Raw genomic sequence first — 21,010 nt, 5'->3', positions numbered from 1 at the left:
TTTTTTTTTTTTTTTTTTTTGAGACAGAGTCTTATTCTGTCACCCAGGCTGGAGTGCAGAGGCTGGATCTCAGCTCACTGCAAGCTCCGCCTCCCGGGTTTATGCCATTCTCTTGCCTCAGCCTCCCGAGTAGCTGGTACTACAGGCGCCTGCCACCTCGCCCGGCTAGTTTTTTGTATTTTTTAGTAGAGACGGGGTTTCACCGGGTTAGCTAGGATGGTGTTGATCTCCTGACCTCGTGATCCGCCCGTCTCAGCCTCCCAAAGTGCTGGGATTACAGGCTTGAGCCACCACGCCCAGCCTGACACTATTTTAATTGTTTATATTTTACCCATAAGATAGTATAATCATTTTCTCACATTCCAATATGATCTTTGTAAACATTTTCAATGGCCAATAATATTGTATCAAAGAAATATAAAGTAATTAAACTTGCCCTGCTCTTGGATATCTGTGTTTCATCTACGTTTTTCTCAGAAGTATATCTAAAACTTTTCCTTTTGTTGAGAAATTAAAATCAATGGCTCTATCCTCTTCTCTGTAAACAGCTCAGTAAAAATACACACATACATAAACAAATGGTTAAAACAAATCTGATGTGGAAGGAGAACATTTTTTGTTGACAAATTGAAATTAAATCCTAGGAAAGAATAAACAGTAAATATAATCACACTACTGCCAAGGCCCTGGAGATATCAGTGTCAGAAGTTTAAATGCATACATTTCATCACTCACTTGAAAGCATCTAATGAAAAAGATCTAGACATGCACACCCCACCCGCCCCTGCCGCCCAAACACATACAAACCTGGATTTAAGCAGGATAGGCAGAGTTTTTACATAAATCTGAAGCACGTCCTGAGGCAAGCACTGGTTATGATGGCTACATACATGACTCTGAGCTGAAGTAATGCTTAGGTGTTGACAATGATGTGCTAATTCAACTCCTCTTTGGAGCACAGGATTAAATATGTAATTATATAGCTTCCACTGAACAACTATATTGCCTTTCTGGATTAAACTGCAAATGTGATTTGCAATCTGTATACTATGTAATCTGTCTTCTTCAAAAACAAAGTTCTGATAAGCCTTTAAAGCATCCCATTTCCACAACAAATCTTCAGATCCACTGCTGGGCAGGATCCCTTGAAATCTATAAGAAGGAGTGGATAAACTTGAGGAGAGTTCAGCATCACGTAAGTTTCCCTGCAGTGTCTCTTCTAATTGGGCTAGTTGGTCAGAGTCAACAGTGCAAATATTACAAGCTGCTTTTTTAATTTTTGGTGATATCTCTGCTCCTCCTAACTGATCCAAAATAAGTTTGTTAAGGATATTCAATATATGCTGCTGAAAATTTTTCAGTGCTGGCAACTTAAAAGCATGGAGCAAAGGAATGATTACAGATTTGGGATCCATACAACAGCATATTCCAATGTTATGAACACCCGAGAGGATCTGGACACAAGTGCTGCTCAAGGAAGCCTGCTGTAGTAAGCGCAAGCACTGATGGGCACACACCGCAATGCAACAGCACCGCTCAGGATAATAAACATCTCCATCTGCAGTCTCTTCAAATGGGTTTTTGGAAACCTGGTTTTTAAAAGCTGAAACCAGAAGACCTGAGAGATCTCGGTGATGATGCATAAAATGAGAATATTCACATCGTCTGTGCCTTTTTCTTGTACACATCGAATGATGAAGTTGCTCTGATTTCACTTTTTTGACAGTGCTCATTATTTTCATCACACTATTTATTAGGGCTTTCAAATGCTCTGAGGCCTCAGGAGGAACTCCATCTCTTAAAATCAGCCATTCCATTTGAAGAACTGCTGTTTCAAATAAATTAAATCCATGATGCTGAATGAATTCTTGAACCAAATCCACAGCTTGACTGAAGTAGAAGGGATTTGAAGCTGCACTCTGAAGACAACAGATCAGAATCCGAAGAACTCCTTCCAAAAGCTCAGGTAAAAGAAGGGCTCTATGACGATACTTTGAAAACACAAAATCTTCCTGAACCTCCTGCAGTGTTTTCTTTTGTCTTGGTGCAAAAGGGTCAGGCTGCTTTTCTAGGCATGTTCTAATTTTTAAAGCTGCTCTAAGCAATTCAGTTAAATTTTTCCTAAGATTTTCTGGCATCATCTCTGCAGTACTAACATCTACTGACAGAAGATGCAACACTGTTCGAAAGAGCATCCTTTGAATCAAAGCCACTGGTTCTTCAGTCCAACCTGCAGAAACTACTCGACTCTCCAAGTTGTCGCTCAGACTACAGCAGTCCCCAAAGCCTGCTAGGAATTCAGTTAGTGTGGGCACTACACTGGCTGCTAAAGGAGAATTATGATTCAAGGTAATGTCAAACTTACAAACTTTTTCTAATAAAGATAACAAAACATGACATAAGTCAAACGGAGAATTGTTCATGTTACTGATAACAGACAAGGCAGCTGGCTCACTTAAAATGTCAGTGTTTGACTCCTGTCTTGGAATAATCTCTCTGGAATTTTCCAAAGCCATAGTACCTGGAGGAGTCTGTTCTTCTTTGGTTGTTAAGTGGTCAAGTTTAGCTTTAGGGTGGTGTTCTTTAGGAAACGATGTTACAAAATGCTGCAGCAGATGGGGCCTTCTATGCTTATTCATTGCTATGCCTTTTTCATCTGAATTGGCTTCTGAATCTGAGGTGGACAGCTGTGTCTTTCTTGCATCTCTTATAGAATAGCGATGGGTAATTTTACGCTGTCGTCTGCTTTTTCGAAAAACATTTACTTTTGCAGAAACCTGACTAGACAGGGCACTTCCTTCTAAATGTACTTTTTCCTGAGTGGATCTTTGTGAGCTTGAGTTCTTTTCTTTGGTCAGGATTATATCAGCTGAGAGCGGTAGATTAAAATCTAACAGAATGAAGAAAGAAGACTTAGAATACCTCAATATGTTTTAAAACTCAGTTTTAAGGTGACAGCCCTCTTATTTATCACTCACTAAAGGAGTTTATCCTCAATGTATTTTGCAGCAGGGCTGATTTCCTTCATTTACGTCATATCTCTGGGTTACTTCCTCTCACACTTGTCCTTACTCTAAACACTAGTTGACATTAGTTCAACGGATACAAACTGATTTTTAAAACAACAAAACAGAGGCTCACCTATCCTTACTCTAAACACTAGCTGACATTACTTCAAAGGATACAAACTGATTTTCGAAACAGCAAAAGAGAGGCTGGGTGAGGTGGCTCATGCCTATAATCCCAGCACTTTCGGAGGCTGAGGCGGGTGGATCACTTGAGGTCAAGAGTTCGAGACGAGCCTGGCCAACGTGGTGAAATCCTGTCTCTAGCTAAAATACAAAAATTAGCCAGATGTGGTGGCACCTGCCTGTAATCCCAGCCACTTGGGAGGCTGAGGCAGGAGAATCACTTGAACCTGAGAGGCGGAGGTTGCAGTGAAATGAGATCGTGCCACTGCACTCCAGCCCAGGTGACAGAGTGAGACTCTATCTCAAAACAGCAACAACAAATAAAAGAGAACAAAGTTAAGAAAGTAAATCTGATTTAAAACTATATATTATATTCTAACTTCAACATAAGAGATGCTGTAGATTATCTGGTATTTAGTGCTGTTGTTCATACTGTTTACAAATCTCCTCCCATAGTCCCCTAATTAAGATATAAAGATGTATTATATTCTCAAAAATAGTATTCATAGACCTGATAGAACTGAATTACTTTAAGATTTTCCTAAAATTATTTCAAAATCATACACTATATGCCAAATGTTCTCCAAAACTGAGGTTTAAAGAATTCTTTATTCAAATTATTTCTTAAATGTTTCAGCATTTGAGAAACTAGGCACCAGGTACAGACATCATTACTCCATCCCCAGTGCCTAGATAGGGCCTGGCATATGGTCAACACTCAGTAACTATTTCTTAGGGGAAATGAATGAATTCTCCTTTTAACTAAAAAGATAATTAAATCAGTCCTTCTCTTTGCAGTATGTAATAAGAGCTATATAAAAAAGTATTTGTAATTTAAAGTGAGTAAATTAAAATCTGTAAATAAAAAATCTGTGCTTTACTGAGACAGGGAAAGCAAACCAGATGGGAAGAGGAGAAATTAAAAGGAGTCTGACAAATTCCACCCAAGCAAAAGATGCAGACAATGAAGACAACTTCCCCCAAAGAGCATTAATCAGATTTCTTAAGTGATTAACAATGTGTGAATTCTGCAAACTCAGAAAAAAATAAAAGCAGAGAGTTAGTGAATCAATAAATAAGCAGAAAAACAGTATTACAAGACCTTAGATACTTCCTTAAAAAAACTCCATGAAATTCACTAAAAATACAGTTATTTAAATACAATAGATTTTTTTTTTTAACCTGAGAGATCTTCAAACATCTCACAAGTCACATGTCACAAGAAAGGGTCAAGAGGAAAACTCGCCAATGAAACATTTAAAGTTTCATGTACTTTATAGACATATGAATTCTTCAAAATCATAAATTAAAAAATATCTATTGACCTTATGTGTAATAATTCTACCCAAGCTTGAAACAAAATATTATATTAAATTTATCCTTTAGGCTGGGCACAGTGGCTCATGCCTGTAATCCCAGCACTTTGGGAGGCTATGGTGGGCAGACTACTTGAGGTCAGGACTTTGAGACCAGCCTGGCCAACATGGTGAAACCCCACCTGTACTAAAATGCGAAAATTAGTCTGGCATGGTGGTGCACTCCTGTAATCCCATCTACTCAGGAGGCTGAGGCACAAGTATCGCTTGAACTCAGGAGGCTGAGGTTGCAGTGAGCCGAGATCACTCCACTGCACTCCAACCTGGGTGACAGAGTGAGACTCTGTCTAAAACTAAACTAAACTAAACTAAACTAAAAATTATCCTTTTAAGGCAACACTAGAAAAACTAAGCTAAAACAAATACTGCAAAAGTCACTTAAAGAATACTGGTAATAGAAAGCAGTCTTTAAAATAAGCAAAGAAACTTTAATTGCTTTATTCAGATTTTTCACTTCCAACTTTTCACTATCCATTTTTCTGATGTATGCTACACACCTAGATTCATTCCTTCTGGTAAGTGTTCTGCTTCTTCATACATTTTCTAATCATCAGTACATTCAAGTACTTCCCTCAGGAAGCACCATGGTTTTTGTATTATCAAAAGAAAAATGTGTTTGCCTAAAGGATTTTTCATATTTAGTATATAATAAATCACTATAACATATACTGTTCTGAATCTGAATCAGAATCAAACATTCAGGCAGAAGTAACTTTTCTATGAGATTTTGACAACACAAGTGATATGATAAAGGGAAAAAGCATACCTGTTGCTTTTTCTTCTTGGACAGGTATCTTCCATACCAGCGGAAGGAGAGACAGAAGAAGAGTCAGGAGTTCTTCTCTACATGTCAATGCCTGTGTCAGTTAACAAAAGAATCCTTCATGTTCTAAGGCAATAAGATACATCAATTCCTGATATCTTGTCTTAAACTGACCAAAAAATCCTTTTTCTTGAAAGGCTGCATTTGAAAAGCTAAGAAACAAATTAACCTATCTTCAATCCAATTAAAGCTGTGATGCTTTTAAGTTTATAAGCCATTCTAATCATAGAAGAATCTAAGAGTATTTGACAGTATTTAGCACACTCTTGCTGATATTTCCAAAAATAGCTGTTATTACCACCATGCACATTGCAAAAATTCCTCACCTATGAAGAAACAGATTTGCTAGGTGAAAATGAAAAGTTAAGTCCTATTAATTAGCAAACCAGTGCCACAAAGTTACTAAAAAAATGTGAAGCCTTCATGCAGTTAAATGTAAAACTCAGAGACAATTTTAAAGAGAAATTGACATTATTAATAAATAATATATAAGGAGAGAAAGACTTATTAGTGAATGTAATCCAATAAATATTTATTGACTGCACACTATGTCCACAAAAATACTGTCTTACCCTTTCTGGAGGAAATGGTCCAAGCCCTGGAGAAGGTCCCCTCATTTGGTCCATAAAATACATACATATAAACAGTTAAAGAACAGCAGAAAGCATGTAGTATAAGTAAGTATCCAGGGGTGGTATAAGCATTCAGTTTAGGAGTTCAGAAAAAGGAGCAGTCATTATCAGAAGTATGGAAGTAGAATGGGAGCTAGAGAGCTAGACCTGGGACACCTGGGACACGGGTAGTAAAGGATTTAATAACAACTCAAGCTTGAGTTCTTGCCTTACACCAATCAGTGAGAGAGGGGGTCGGCATGATGACGCAATCAGATTTGCTGAACGGAATTAGGTGGAAGGGGAAGCAGTGTTAGAGGCAGGGAAACAATAATCCAGATGAGAGAGATGATGACTTTCTGAAGTACTCCAACAACAGAAGGGAAAGGAGACATATTTGAGAAACTGTAAGGTAGAACTAAAATAATTTGCCGTTGATTATCTGTGGTACATAAGGGATAAAAAAAAAAAAAAGATCTAAAAGGACCCACAGGTTTCTGGTTTCGGCAACTAGGTAGCTGATAATGTATTCACCAAGACAGGAAATTTACAAGCGGTATTAGGTTGGGATAAAGATGATGGATTCACTTTTTAGACATATTGAGTCTGAGATGTCTATGGGCTATCCTAATGAAGGCAGCTTTTTAGTAGACAGTAAATATATAGATCTGGAATTTTAAAAAAATATGAAGTAAATAACAAGATTTGGGAGTCATTGGGGTAGAAGGCAAGAACATATGTGAGTTTTCCCAGGGTGAGAATATAGAATAGGAGACCACCAAGAATGAAACTCTGGACTTTAAAGACTTAAAGATGGGCAATGCTAAAGAAACGCCTGAAAAGGCTTCTACTGAAAAGTAGCCCCAAAAAAGAGAAGTACAACCAGAGAAACCAAGGAAGAGACCAGTTCAGGAAAGAAAGGAGTCAGCAGGGCCAAAGCTGTTGCCCTTTCACTGTGTGACATGATGGCCGAAAAGCATTTAGCAACTGGAATGCCCCTTAACTAACACAGTTTTAATGGAGTGATTTGGGTGCAAGTCCAATTATAATAGGCTGAAGAGTCAAAGGAAGTAAGAAAGTAAAGACAGGACATTCGGACTATTCCTTCTGGTGTCCTGGTTGTGAAAAGGCTCAAGTCCCTCCGCCACACATGAGCCATCCCCATACATCTAGCTGGTAAGGGTTTCCCCTGAAAACTACTGGTCTCTGTGCTCCCAGTAGGTCTTCCTCACATACACTGTTTCTGCAGTTCTCCATCGCCATCCTCCCATCTGCCAAACTGCAACTCATTCTCTAGGTTTTTATTTCCTCTGTGGGGAGACTTCTCTGACACCCTACCTGCTTCCCTTAGTAAACTTAGCTTTCATGTTCCTGATTTGCTTCCATTCCAGCAAACACCCTGCTGAAGTGTTACTGTCTGAATGCCCATTTTCCTCTTTTATCCATTAAACAAATATTTCTTGATCCCCCTACTAAACAGGCCAGGCACTGTGTCAGGTACTTCAAATGCTGTGGTGAACACAATATCCATATCCTCATGAAGCCTACTTCCTAGCACAAGAGACGGAAAATAATGGGTAAAAATAAGAAAATTTCAGATATAAAACTGTGCTATGAAGGAAATTATCTAGGAAAGAGATTACAGAGTGACAAAAAGGGTAACATTTTAGATAGGCTATTTAGGACGGGCTATTTGAGCAGATACTTCATTGATGAGAAGAAGGAATCTGTGCAAAGATTTGGAGGAAAAGGGCTCCTAGAAAGTATATGAAGTGTTGGGAATGGGTTTGGCTTTTTCATAGAAAGCAAGAAAGCCCAGGAGCTCCTAGATCTGATAAATAACTTCAGCAAAGTCTTAGGCTACAAAATCACAAATCAGTGGCATTTCTATACATCGACAACACCCAAGCTGAGGGCCAAACCAAGAACACAATCTCGTTCACAACATTCACAAAAAGAATAAAATACCTAGGAATACAGCTAACCAGGAAGGTGAAAGATTTCTACAATGAGAATTATAAAACATTGCTGAAAGAAATTAGAGATGACACAAACAAATGGAAAAACATTCCACGTTCATGAATAGAAAAAAACAGTATCGTTAAAATGGGGCCAGGCACGGTGGCTCACGCCTGTAATCCCAGCACTTTGAGAGGCTGAGGCGGGTGGATCACAAGGTCAAGAGATGAAGACCATCCCCGCCAACTGGTGAAACCCCATCTCTACTAATAATACAAAAATTAGCTGGGCGTGGGGGTGCGTGCCTATATTCCCAGCTACTCAGGAGGTTGAGGCAGGAGAATTACTTGAACCCGGGAGGAGGAGGCTGCAGTGAGCCAAGATCATGCCACTGTACTCCAGCCTGGTGACACAGTGAGACTCCATCTCAAAAAAAAAAAAAAAAAAAAAAAAAGGCTGGGCCTGGTGGCTCACGCCTGTAATCCCAGCACTTTGGGAGGCCGAGGCAGGTAGATCACAAGGTCAGGCGATCGAGACCTTCCTGGCTAACACAGTGAAACTCTGACTCTACTAAAAATACAAAAAATTAGCTAGACATGGTGCCATGAGCCTGTAGTCCCAGCTACTCGGGAGCTGAGGTAAGAGAATCACTTGAACCTGGGAGGTGGAGGTTGCAGTGCGCCAAGGTCACACCACTGCACTCCAGCCTGGGTGAGAGACTCTGTCTCAAAAAAAAAAAAAATGCCATACTGTCCAAAGCAATTTACAGATTCAATGCTATTCCAAACTACCAATGACATTCTTCAAAGAATTAGAAAAAGCTATTTTAAAATCCATATGGAACAAGAAAAGACTCTGAATAGCCAAAGCAATCCTATACAAAAAGAACAAAGCTAGTGGCATCATTACTTGACTTCAAACTACTCTAGAAGGCCATAGTAACTAAAACAGCATGGTACTTGTACAAAAACAGACAGAGAGACCAAGGGAACAGAATAGAGAGCCCAGAAATAAAGCTGCACACCTACAACCATCTGGAATATAACCTAAGAAATACCATCCTGGACATAGGCCCTGGCAAAGGTTTCATGGATGCCAAAAGCAATCACAATGAAAACAAAAATTGACAAATGGGACTTAATTAAACTAAAGAGCTTCTGCACAGTAAAGGAAACTATCAACAGAGTAAACAGACAGCTTACAGAATGGGAGAAAATATTTGCAAACCATGTATCTGACAAAGGTCTAATATACAGAATCTATAATGAACTTCAACTTTATAAGTAAAAGACAAATGACCCTATTAAAAAGTGGCCAAAGGACACGAACAGACACTTTTCAAAAGAAGACATACATGCAACAACAAACATATGAAAAAATGCTCAACATCACTAACCATTAGAGAAATGCAAATCAAAACCACAATGAGATACCATTTCACACCAGTCAGGATGGCTATTAAAAATGGAAGAAAAAAAAAAACATGCTGGTGAGGTTGTGGAGAAAAGAGAACACTCATACAATGCTGGTGGGAATATAAGTTAGGTCAGTTTTTGTGGAAAGCAATTTGGCAATTTCTCGAAGAACTTAAAACAGAACTACTATTCAACCCAGTAGTCCCATTATTGGGTATATACCCAAAGGAATATAAATCATTCTACCATAAAGACAAACGCATGCTTATGTTCATCACAGCACTATTCACGATAGCAAATCAACCTAAATACCCATCAACAGTAGACTGGATAAAGAAAATATGGCACATACACATCATGAAATACTGTGCAGCCACAAAAAAGAAGGAGATCATGTCCTCTGTAGCAATACGGATGGAGGCTGAGGTCATTATCCTAGGTGAACTAACACAGAAACAGAAAACCAAATACTACATGTTCTCACTTCATAAGTGGGAGCTAAACCTTGGGTACACATGGACACAAAGAAGGGAAGAGACACTGGGGCCTCTTTCAGGATGGAGGGTGGGAGAAGGGTGAGGATCAAAAAACTATCAATTGGGTACCATGCTTATTACCTGGGTGATGAAATAGTCTGTACACCAAACCCTGTGACATGCAATCTACCTATATAACAAATCTGCACATGCACCCCGAACTTAAAATAAAAGTTAAAAAAACATATTTGTTACCACAAACTCTTTATTCACAAAGAGTTTGAAGGAATCCACTGGCAATAGAATTGTCCCTTAAGCCCTTGAAGGAGAAAATACGTAAGTTTTACAATATTTGCTGTGATGACTGTTTGAGATTTATACACACCTGTCAATTTTGCGATGTATATTTTTCTAGAAATTTGTCATTTCATATTTTTGTCACTTCATGATTATAATTAACTTTAATCATTTCATGATTACTTTCATGATTATTTTAACTTAGGAATTATATATTACACCCTATTTTTAAAAAAGAAAGAAAGAAGGAAAGTGGCTGAAACATACATAGCAAGGGGGAGAGGGCTAGGAGACAAGGCTGGAAGGTGTAGGTTGGACGGGCAGGCAGCCTCAGATCTAATGGGCCCTTCGGGACCACACAAAGGAGTTCAGGTTTATCTCCAAATATGATGGGAAACTTTCCCAAACACACTTCTCAGTCTTTTCTCAGGGCATGTACTCCAGGGCTCAGGCCCTAGTCCTTAGCAATCACCCCCTTTTCTGCCACCCAATGCCTAACATGGAGTTTGGTATTCAATAACCATTCACTGCATGAATGACTTTAAATTTTAGATACAAAATAAAAGATATAAAAGGGCCCCATTTCCATGTGCTTTTACTTCCAAATAATAAAACTAAAGATGTACAGATAACATTTCCATGTATAGCTCATACTCAGTATACCTCAACATTTTTAAAGATGCCAATAAAAATATACATGATCTTTAAAAAAAAAAGATAAACCAATTTTTGGCACATATTTCCTGTATAGTCCTCTTATATGAGTCTTTATCTTTGGCAGGTGAACTAATAGCATTCTAATGGAGCTTGCAGAAACCTCAAGGGTCTGAGAAAGTGCTGCAGACGTGTTGTACTGATAATTTAGCCCTTGCTCCACGAGAGTATACTGGCAAATCATCACTGCTGCGTGAATAGGCATTCCTGACTCCTGGCAGAGCTCTGCATGACACAAGGTCCTTCCTACTCAGCTGAGGGCTTCTCAACTACCTTTAAGGCTCAGACCCAGCAATACCTCTTCTGTGGAGCTTCTCCTCCCACACGAACCCAAGATTGTTGTTCTTCCCCTCAAGAGAAAGGGAGAACATTCCTGTTGCCCCCATTTCACCAAGTGAGTTAGCTCTTGCAAACCATGGACCTTGAAATAATGAGACTGAGGCAAGTGCAGATTTTTGGGTTTTGGCCCCTCTGCTGGAATTGTAGTCCCGAAGAGGGCATCACGCACCACCCTGTTGCCCAATATAGCACTGGGGGAAATGAGTCTTTGCTTCACATTTGATTACCACAATTTCAAACACAATTAATCACTGGGAAAGTTCTCTTCAATCCTCTGGGTGTATTACTTTTTTATTCGTATCCAGGCACCGTTTATTCCCAGATTTACCCTTTCTGGTTCCAAAGAAAGCACATTCATAAATCTGTCCTTTTAGAAGTGATATAATCCTTTACTCTTAATTTGTGGGCACCCTGGCAAATTAGAATTTGCAGCCCTCTATTTCAAACCAAGATCTTTCTCCCAAGTTTTATCTCCCAAGGTCCTATGTACACACAACAGTCACAGAATCCAGGGGAATTAGGTGTTCCCTCATGACATCCAACTGGGAAGTTTCCAATGTGCCATATTAGACAAAATATGCCATGAACAGGTCCATTCCCTGCTATTTCTACACCACCCGATCAAGAGAAATCAGCCAATAACATACCACTCATATTTAATATTTACTTTATTTATTTATTTTTTTGAGATGGAGTCTGGCTCTGTCACCCAGCTGGAGTGCAGTGGCGCCATCTCGGCTCACTGCAAGCTCCGCCTCCCGGGTTCACACCATTCTCCTGCCTCAGCCTCCTGAGTAGCTGGGACTACAGGTGCCCGTGACCATGCCCGGCTAATTTTTTTGTAATTTTAGTAGCTACAGGGTTTCACCATGTTAGCCAGGATGGTCTCAATCACCTGACCTCGTGATCCACCTGCCTCGGCCTCCCAAAGTGCTGGGATTACAGGCATGAGCCACTGCGCCCGGCCAATACTTATATTTTTATGTCTTCCTTTCTACAGGGAAAATAACTGTGTTACACCTTTATAAAATTCCCCATAGAAACAAACAGTAAAGTAACTTTCATTGAGGTAATTTTTCCATTCAAGAAACATATTTCAAGTACCAACAAGGTGTCAGGCACTGGCCCTTTTCATAACTGTTTAGACTGGGTTTTAAACTAATTGCCTATCCTAGCCATTCAGAAATAGAAGTGGCAGGATGGGAGAGAATGGGCAAGTGAGTCAAAGGGGAAAGGGCTGAGATCATGAACTGGACTAGGAAGCTGCACAGGAAGATGGGCACCAGATGGCTAGCGTTCAAGGACTTCTGGATGACATGATAAGGAACTTGGACTCTATCTAGAATGTGATGGAAAGCTAATAGATATTTCTTTTCTTTCTTTTTTTTTTTTTTTTTTTTTTTTTTTGACAGGGTTTCACTCTGTTACCCAGGCTGGAGTTCAGTGGCACAATCATGGTTCACTGCAACCTCCACTGCCCAGGCTCAGGTGATCCTCCCACCCCAGCCTCCCAAGTAGCTGGGACTACAGGCACATGCTACCACACCTAGTTAACTTTTGTATTTTTTTGTAGATACGGGGTTTTGCCATGTTGCCTAGGCTGGTCTTGAACTCCTGGGCTCAAGCAATCTGTCTACCTCGGCCTCCCAAAGTGCTAGTGCTGGGATTACAGGGGTAAGCCACCACACCCAGCCTAATAGGTATTTTTGATATTACATTAAATCTGTATCTTGACACGCTAATTAAATTTTATTTTCCATGCATAAGCAGGAATATATGTGTATGGACAATTTAAGTCCTTTATTTCTTCTATCAGAATTTTATAATTATTTCTAATATATGTGTGTATATACATATCTGAAAGTTTCTACATTAGTACTACAAATAGGATCTTTCTCTTTCCTTTTCTTTTCTAGCTGTATAGCTGCAGCTAAAAACAAACATCTTTGCCTTTTACTCTATAACTTTGTTGAATAATTTTCTGGATGAGTTCTTGGATTTTTCTGTACACATTACTTTAAAAAAAAGTATTTTTATTTCTCCTTCTTTCCCACATTTAGCTTTCATATTCCACTTTACCACTACATGTATTTAAAACATAATATCAAATGGAAATAGTAATAAAGAATGATGCTTGTATTGGTCCCACGTAGAACTTCTTATTAAAAATGTTATTGGCAGCTGGGCATGGTGACTCACGCCTACAATCCCAGCACTTTGGGAGGCCAAGGAGGGTGGATTGCGTGAGCTCAGGAGCTCGAAAACAGTCTGGGCAACACGGTGAAACCCCATCTGTACAAAAAATACAAAAATTAGCTGTGCAGTGATGCATGCCTGTAATCCCAGCTATTTGGGAGGCTGAGGTGGGAGGATTGCTTGAGCCTGGGAGGCAGAGGTTATAGACAGCTGAGATCGTGCCAAGGCACTCCAGCCTGGGTGACAGAGTCTTTTTTTCTGAGACCCTGTCTCAAAAACAAAAACAAAAAAATTGGTTCTTCTAATCTTTGTATATGAAAGAAATCCTCTATGCTAAGCTTAATTTGTTTTTAGACCTTTTGTCACGTTTTTGATGAGTCAGGAGAGTTATGTTATATGCTCTGTTTTTCCTAGTGATAAACATTATGCTAACAGTTTTTCTTGAATTAGACCAGGAATTGCAACCTTTTTATGTAAAGAAAAAGATAGTAAATATTTTAGACTTGGTGAGTCATATATGGTCTCTGTTGCATATTCTTCTGTTTAACAATCCTTTAAAAATGCAAAAACTATTCTTAGTTTGTACATTGTACAAAAACAAGTCAATGGCAACAGGATTGGCCTGTAGGCCATAGTTTGCTCAACCAGCTCCCATTCTGCCCCACCTCCCCTGCAGGCAAAGAGTAGTTATTAAATAGCCATAATACTCTTTGTTAAGACTCCAGAAAGACTTAGGTGGTACCTAGTAGACCCTATCACTTAGACAGAAGTACTACTAGGAATCTTCAGGGGATTGTTCTATATAAAGCAGAGAGGGCTGTCTCAAAGACTATTATAGGTGTGGCTTTTGAGGCATAGAGTGAACCCCATTAAGATTCGCAGGAAACTCACATTTTAAAGAAAGTTGGTTATTAAAAAATACTAACAGCTTGGCCTAAAAGGGATAGGATAGAGACAGTTCAAAATGAAAAAAGGCCTCTGGGCCCCCACTCTTCAACAGGCAGGAAGCAGGGTGAGAAAGCTGTATATTATGGGCAATCTGTTACAGAAAAGAGAAGACACTTCATAGGGTGGAACCAAGAGTCCTGGAGAAACATGGATTAGGGAATCACTCCCATAGAAGAAAAATATATTCCCAGACCCTAGAACAGGGGCCATGACAACATGTGCTGACTGGATTTCAGGACTGCTATGGCCGAGAGATCACTATATTCCTCTCCTGTCCCTCTTCTTATTATAATTAACTTATTCCTATCTCATTATTGTATATAGGGCATATGCGGAGCAGATAACCTAATTCACAAGTTTTTCAACCAAGAAGAGCTGAAACAAAATCACTATATGTGAAAGCCTCGTGTGTATCCAGAACTGATGTAAACCATGAGATCATCAATTCAAGCCTGAGGCCATGACGGAATAATACTTCAAGAGGCCTAGAGGGGAGTGAGTGTAGGAGGAATAATAATAATTTTGGTCAGAGAAGAGACCATGGTAGGTTAAACACAGCTAAAAATTAATTGCAGTTCCTTCTATCAAGTGATAGAGTCTATTTCCCCATCCCTTAAATCTGAGCTGACCTTGGACTAGCTTTGACCAATAGAATGTGATCAACATGTTGTTACGTGACTTCTTGCAGCTTCTGCACCCTGTTGGAATGTTTCCATTATCATGTAAAGAAGCTGAGTCTAGCCTACTGAAAGATGAGAGGCCATGTGGATGAGAACTGAGGCAGTCTGGCCAACAGCCCCATGCAACAGTCCTCAGTTAATCTGCTAACTGACTGCAAACTCAGATGTAAGACCAGCTGATATCTCAAGGAGCCAAAGTGGCTATTCCAGCTGAGCCATGCCAGAACTGCCAACTCACAGAATCACAAGCAAAGAAATCATTGTTCTATGCCACTAAGTTTTAGAGCATGGTCTGTTACACCACAATCAACTGATATATTCATTGCTTCAATGAGTCTGGGTGTTAAAGGGGGATATATCATTCAATGATTATCTACTCTCTATGGATAGCACCACTGTGGAGTGGTTAAGATTTCCACTGCAATCATACTCTCACTACTCCAAGAAGTAGGAATGCCAGCATCCCCCACACCCTCTCATTCCTGTCAGACCAATCATGCGTAGACAGATCTAGGTTTGTGTGTGAACAGAAACTGTAGAACTAGACATAGTAAATTAATGTTCATTTATTATTACCTTTACTACATTTAAAAGTTCGCATTATTCTCCTATTGAAACAACTCTTGCCAATTTTACCATTAACTCACTTGTCAAATCTGAAGAATAATTCTCATTGCCTATTCCCTTGCTTAAAAATTTCCCCAATGTTTTCAGAATAAAATTAAGACTTCTTAACATGGAATACAAGGCTTGCCATGTCATGGCCTCTGCCCTTCAGGTCTTCTCACTAGCCAATCCCCGTTTTACCAAAAGCAAAGCAAAATACAGCTTTTGCTGTAACTTCACTAAACTACTTGTAGTTCACTGAATGTGCTGTGTTTTCTCTAGCCCCCGTGTTTTTTCATGTGCAATTCCTCTGGTCTGGTGTTTCCTGCCTCTTTACATTGCCAATTCCTACTTAGTGATGTCAGTATCTAAAAAGCAGTTCCTGATGACCCCTCTCCACCGCATTCACCAAATACGTTTTACACTGTTTTGTCATCATTTATTTATCTGTCTATCTCTTCAAAAGTGAAGAGCTCCTGGTAAAGACAGTTGCTGTCCTTTCATCTCTGCATCTAGCAGTGGTGCTGGGCCATAGTAGGTACTTAATGGTCTGCTGAGTAAAGCAGTGAATAAACTGTAGTCACACTTTTAAAGGTCTGATGTTTTTCTATTTATTTTATGTATCACTATAGGTAGGCCATTTCTGCAGTACTATACATTAAAGTGATAATACTACAAAAATGTAGGAAGAATAAAGTACTCTCCTACATAGAAAACAGTCAAAGATTTTGAAAAACCTATTATAATGTTTGAATTATATTTTGTTCAGAAATGTACAACCCCCTTTGATAAAACTTCATATTTTACTCAGCAAAATAAATAACTTTATAAAACATCCACAGAGTGCAATAGGTATGGAAATTATGTATCACTGAAATTTTAAAAAGTAGTATTTATAACACATGGTCATGTATACTAGTCCAATTTTGACATATATGTTGGCAATAGGACATAGAAGAAACCAGAAACCATTATTTTCAAATATTACACAGAGACCATTTTTATCTTGGAAGGATCCCTTAAGTCATCCAGCTGAATGTCCTGTTACTGATGAGGATACTGTGCTCTGGAGCAATTAAGTGACTAACTAAAGTCACTCATCTAGTTGATACAGGTGCCGAGATTAAAAGCAAAGATAGGCTGGGCATGGTGGTGTGGTGAAAATATTCAACTTTGTCATCTTTAACCATTAAAAAAAAAGTTTTTGATATTTAAAAAGAGTATTTTTCCCTAATAATAGATTTAAATTTCTTTTATAACAAATTATGAACAAAGTGGAATTTATTCCAGGAATGCAAACATTTAAAAACTATCGCTGGGCGTGGTGGCTCACGCCTGTAATCCCAGCACTTTGGGTGGCTGAGGTGGGTGGTCAGTAGTTCAAGACCAGCCTGGCCAAGATGGTGAAACCCGTCTCTACTAAAACTACAAAAATTAGCCAGGCACGATGACAGGCACCTGTAATCCCAGCTACTTGGGAGGCTGAGGCAGAAGAATCGCTTGAACCTGCATGGCAGAGGTTGCAGTGAGCCAAGGTCACACCACTGTACTCCAGCCTGGGCAACAGAGTTGAGACTCCGTCTCAAAACAAAAACAAAAACAAAAACAAACAAAACTATCAAGATAACTCACCTACATTACAGAATAAAAAAGAAAAATCATATGTTAGTTTCAACAGATGGAGAAAAGGCATTTAACAAAATTCAATATCCATTCCGTATAAAAACTCTCAGTGAATTGGGAATGGGAGAAAATTCCCTCATTCTGATAAAAGACGTCTAAGAAAAACTGAGAGTTCATATCACACTTAATGGTGAAATACCTCATGCTTCTCCTTGGGTCAGACACTAAACCAGGATGTCCACTTTCACTACTTCTATCTGCCTTTGTACTAGAAGCCAGTGCAAAAGTCAAGAAAGCAAAATAAAAGGCATACAAATTGAGAAAAAAGTAAAATTGTCATTATTCACAGATGACATCATTATTTACATATAAAATCCTAGGGAATCTACAGAAAAGTTTCAAGATCTAATGAATGAATTTAGCAAAGGCACAGGATGCAAGGTCAACATACGAAAAGCGATTGTATTTCTATGAGCAACAAACAACAGGAAAATAAAAAAATTTAAATACCATTTATAATAGCATCAATAAGGAATAAAATATTTAGAATAAATTTAACCAAACAACAGGCAGGACCTCTACAATGAAAACCACTCAATAGTGCAGAGAAACAAACTAAAGAAGACATAAAGAGAGTTTGATATCATGTTCATGCATTGGAAAACTCAACACTGTTAAGTGTCAATTCTCTCTAAATTGATTTATAGATTCAACATCATCTCAACTGAAATCCTGGTGTGCATTTTGCAGAAATAACAAGTTGATTCTAAAATTTATATGGAAATATGAAGGATCTAGAATGGCCAAACTTTCTTTAAAAACAAGAACAAAATTAGACAACTTACAACACCTAATTTCCAAGCTTATTTATATAAAAGCTATAGTAATCTAGACAGGGTACTGATAAAAGATGACATCAAAGATCAGTGGAACACAATGCAGTCTAGAAAGATCCATAAATATAGAAAAAGAAAACGTGGGGGCGGAGCAAGATGGCCGAATAGGAACAGCTTCAGTCTCCATCTCCCAGTGCGAGCGACACAGAAGACCGGCGATTTCTGCATTTTCAACTGAGGTACTGGGGTCATCTCACTCGGGAGTGCCGGACAATCGGTGCTGGTCAGCTGCCGCAGCCCGACCAGCGAGAGCTGAAGCAGGGCGAGGCATCGCCTCACCTGGGAAGCGCGAGGGGGAAGGGAGTCCCTTTTCCTAGCCAGGGGAACTGAGACACACAACACCTGGAAAATCGGGTAACTCCCACCCCAATACTGCGCTGTAACACCGGCACACCGGAGATTGTATCCCACACCTGGCCGGGAGGGTCCCACGCCCACAGAGCCTCTCTCCTTGCTAACACAGCAGTCTGCGGCAATCTAACCGCAAGGCAGCAGCGAGGCTGGGGGAGGGGCGCCCGCCATCGCTGAGGCTTAAGTAGGTAACTAAAGCCGCTGGGAAGCTGGAACTGGGTGGAGCTCACAGCAGCTCAAGGAAACCTGCCTGTCTCTGTAGACTGCGCCTCTGGGGACAGGGCTCAGCTAAAGGAGTAGAAGCCTGTGAAACGCGAACGACTCTGTCTGACAGCTTTGAAGAGAGCAGTGGATCTCCCAACACGGAGGTTGAGATCTGAGAAGGGGCAGTCTGCCTGCTCAAGTGGGTCACTGACCCCTGAGTAGCCTAACTGGGAGACATCACCCACTAGGGGCAGTCTGACACCCCACACCTCACAGGGTGGAGTACACCCCTGAGAGGAAGCTTCCAAAGCAAGAATCAGACAGGTGCACTCGCTGTTCAGCAATATTCTATCTTCTGCAACCTCTGCTGCTGATACCCAGGCAAACAGGGTCTGGAGTGGACCTCAAGCAATCTCCAACAGACCTATAGCTGAGGGTCCTGACAGTCAGAAGGAAACCTATCAAACAGGAAGGACACCTATATCAAAACCCCATCAGTACGTCACCATCATCAAAGACCAGTGACAGATAAAACCACAAAGATGGGGAAAAAGCAGGGCAGAAAAGCTGGAAATTCAAAAAATAAGAGCGCATCTCCTCCTGCAAAGGAGCACAGCCCATCGCCAGCAACGGATCAAAGCTGGTCAGAGAATGATTTTGATGAGATGAGAGAAGAAGGCTTCAGTCCATCAAACCTCTCAGAGCTAAAGGAGGAATTACGTACCCAGCGCAAAGAAACTAAAAATCTTGAAAAAAAAGTGGAAGAATTGACAGCTAGACTAATTAATGCAGAGAAGGTCATAAACGAAATGACAGAGATGAAAACCATGTCACGAGAAATACGTGACAAATGCACAAGCTTCAGTAACCGACTCGATCAACTGGAAGAAAGAGTATCAGCGATTGAGGATCAAATGAATGAAATGAAGCGAGAAGAGAAACCAAAAGAAAAAAGAAGAAAAAGAAATGAACAAAGCCTGCAAGAAGTATGGGATTATGTCAAAAGACCAAATCTACGTCTGATTGGGGTGCCTGAAAGTGAGGGGGAAAATGGAACCAAATTGGAAAACACTCTACAGGATATCATCCAGGAGAACTTCCCCAACCTAGCAGGGCAGGCCAACATTCAAATTCAGGAAATACAGAGAACGCCACAAAGATACTCCTCCAGAAGAGCAACTCCAAGACACATAATTGCCAGATTCACCAAAGTTGAAATGAAGGAAAAAATCTTAAGGGCAGCCAGAGAGAAAGGTCGGGTTACCCACAAAGGGAAGCCCATCAGACTGACAGCAGATCTCTCGGCAGAAACTCTACAAGCCAGAAGAGAGTGGGGGCCAATATTCAACGTTCTTAAAGAAAAGAATTTTAAACCCAGAATTTCATATCCAGCCAAACTAAGTTTCATAAGTGAAGGAGAAATAAAATTCTTTACAGATAAGCAAATGCTTAGAGATTTTGTCACCACCAGGCCTGCCTTACAAGAGACCCTGAAGGAAGCCCTAAACATGGAAAGGAACAACTGGTACCAGCCACTGCAAAAACATGCCAAAATGTAAAGACCATCGAGCCTAGGAAGAAACTGCATCAACTAATGAGCAAAATAACCAGTTAATATCATAATGGCAGGATCAAGTTCACACATAACAATATTAACCTTAAATGTAAATGGACTAAATGCTCCAATTAAAAGACACAGACTGGCAAACTGGATAAAGAGTCAAGACCCATCAGTCTGCTGTCTTCAGGAGACCCATCTCACATGCAGAGACATACATAGGCTCAAAATAAAAGGATGGAGGAAGATCTACCAAGCAAATGGAGAACAAAAAAAAGCAGGGGTTGCAATCCTAGTCTCTGATAAAACAGACTTTAAACCATCAAAGATCAAAAGAGACAAAGAAGGCCATTACATAATGGTAAAGGGATCAATCCAACAGGAAGAGCTAACTATCCTAAATATATATGCACCTAATACAGGAGCACCCAGATTCATAAAGCAAGTCCTTAGAGACTTACAAAGAGACTTAGACTCCCATACAATAATAATGGGAGACTTCAACACTCCACTGTCAACATTAGACAGATCAACGAGACAGAAAGTTAACAAGGATATCCAGGAATTGAACTCATCTCTGCACCAAGCGGACCTAATAGACATCTATAGAACTCTCCACCCCAAGTCAACAGAATATACATTCTTCTCAGCACCACATCACACTTATTCCAAAATTGACCACATAATTGGAAGTAAAGCACTCCTCAGCAAATGTAAAAGAACAGAAATTATAACAAACTGTCTCTC

General features: G+C 39.8%; 1 protein-coding gene across 5 annotated transcripts in view; it reads right to left on the bottom strand.

Moving 5' to 3' along the window:
* LYST (lysosomal trafficking regulator) overlaps window positions 1–21,010 on the bottom strand; it is a 212,479-nt gene that overhangs the window by 140,930 nt on the left and 50,539 nt on the right. For all 5 annotated transcript variants that reach the window (XM_023216208.1, XM_023216210.3, XM_023216211.3 and 2 more), the window contains 2 exons: window positions 5,334–5,424; window positions 808–2,890 (listed from right to left, as the gene is read on the bottom strand). In XM_023216208.1, the coding sequence (XP_023071976.1) occupies window positions 808–2,890; window positions 5,334–5,424 (2,174 nt within the window). The remainder of the gene's footprint in view (window positions 1–807; window positions 2,891–5,333; window positions 5,425–21,010) is intronic.

This window comes from Piliocolobus tephrosceles, chromosome 1 (assembly GCF_002776525.5).
Source record: "Piliocolobus tephrosceles isolate RC106 chromosome 1, ASM277652v3, whole genome shotgun sequence".
NCBI lineage: Eukaryota > Metazoa > Chordata > Mammalia > Primates > Cercopithecidae > Piliocolobus > Piliocolobus tephrosceles.
This window is presented reverse-complemented; position numbering and strand designations above follow the sequence as displayed.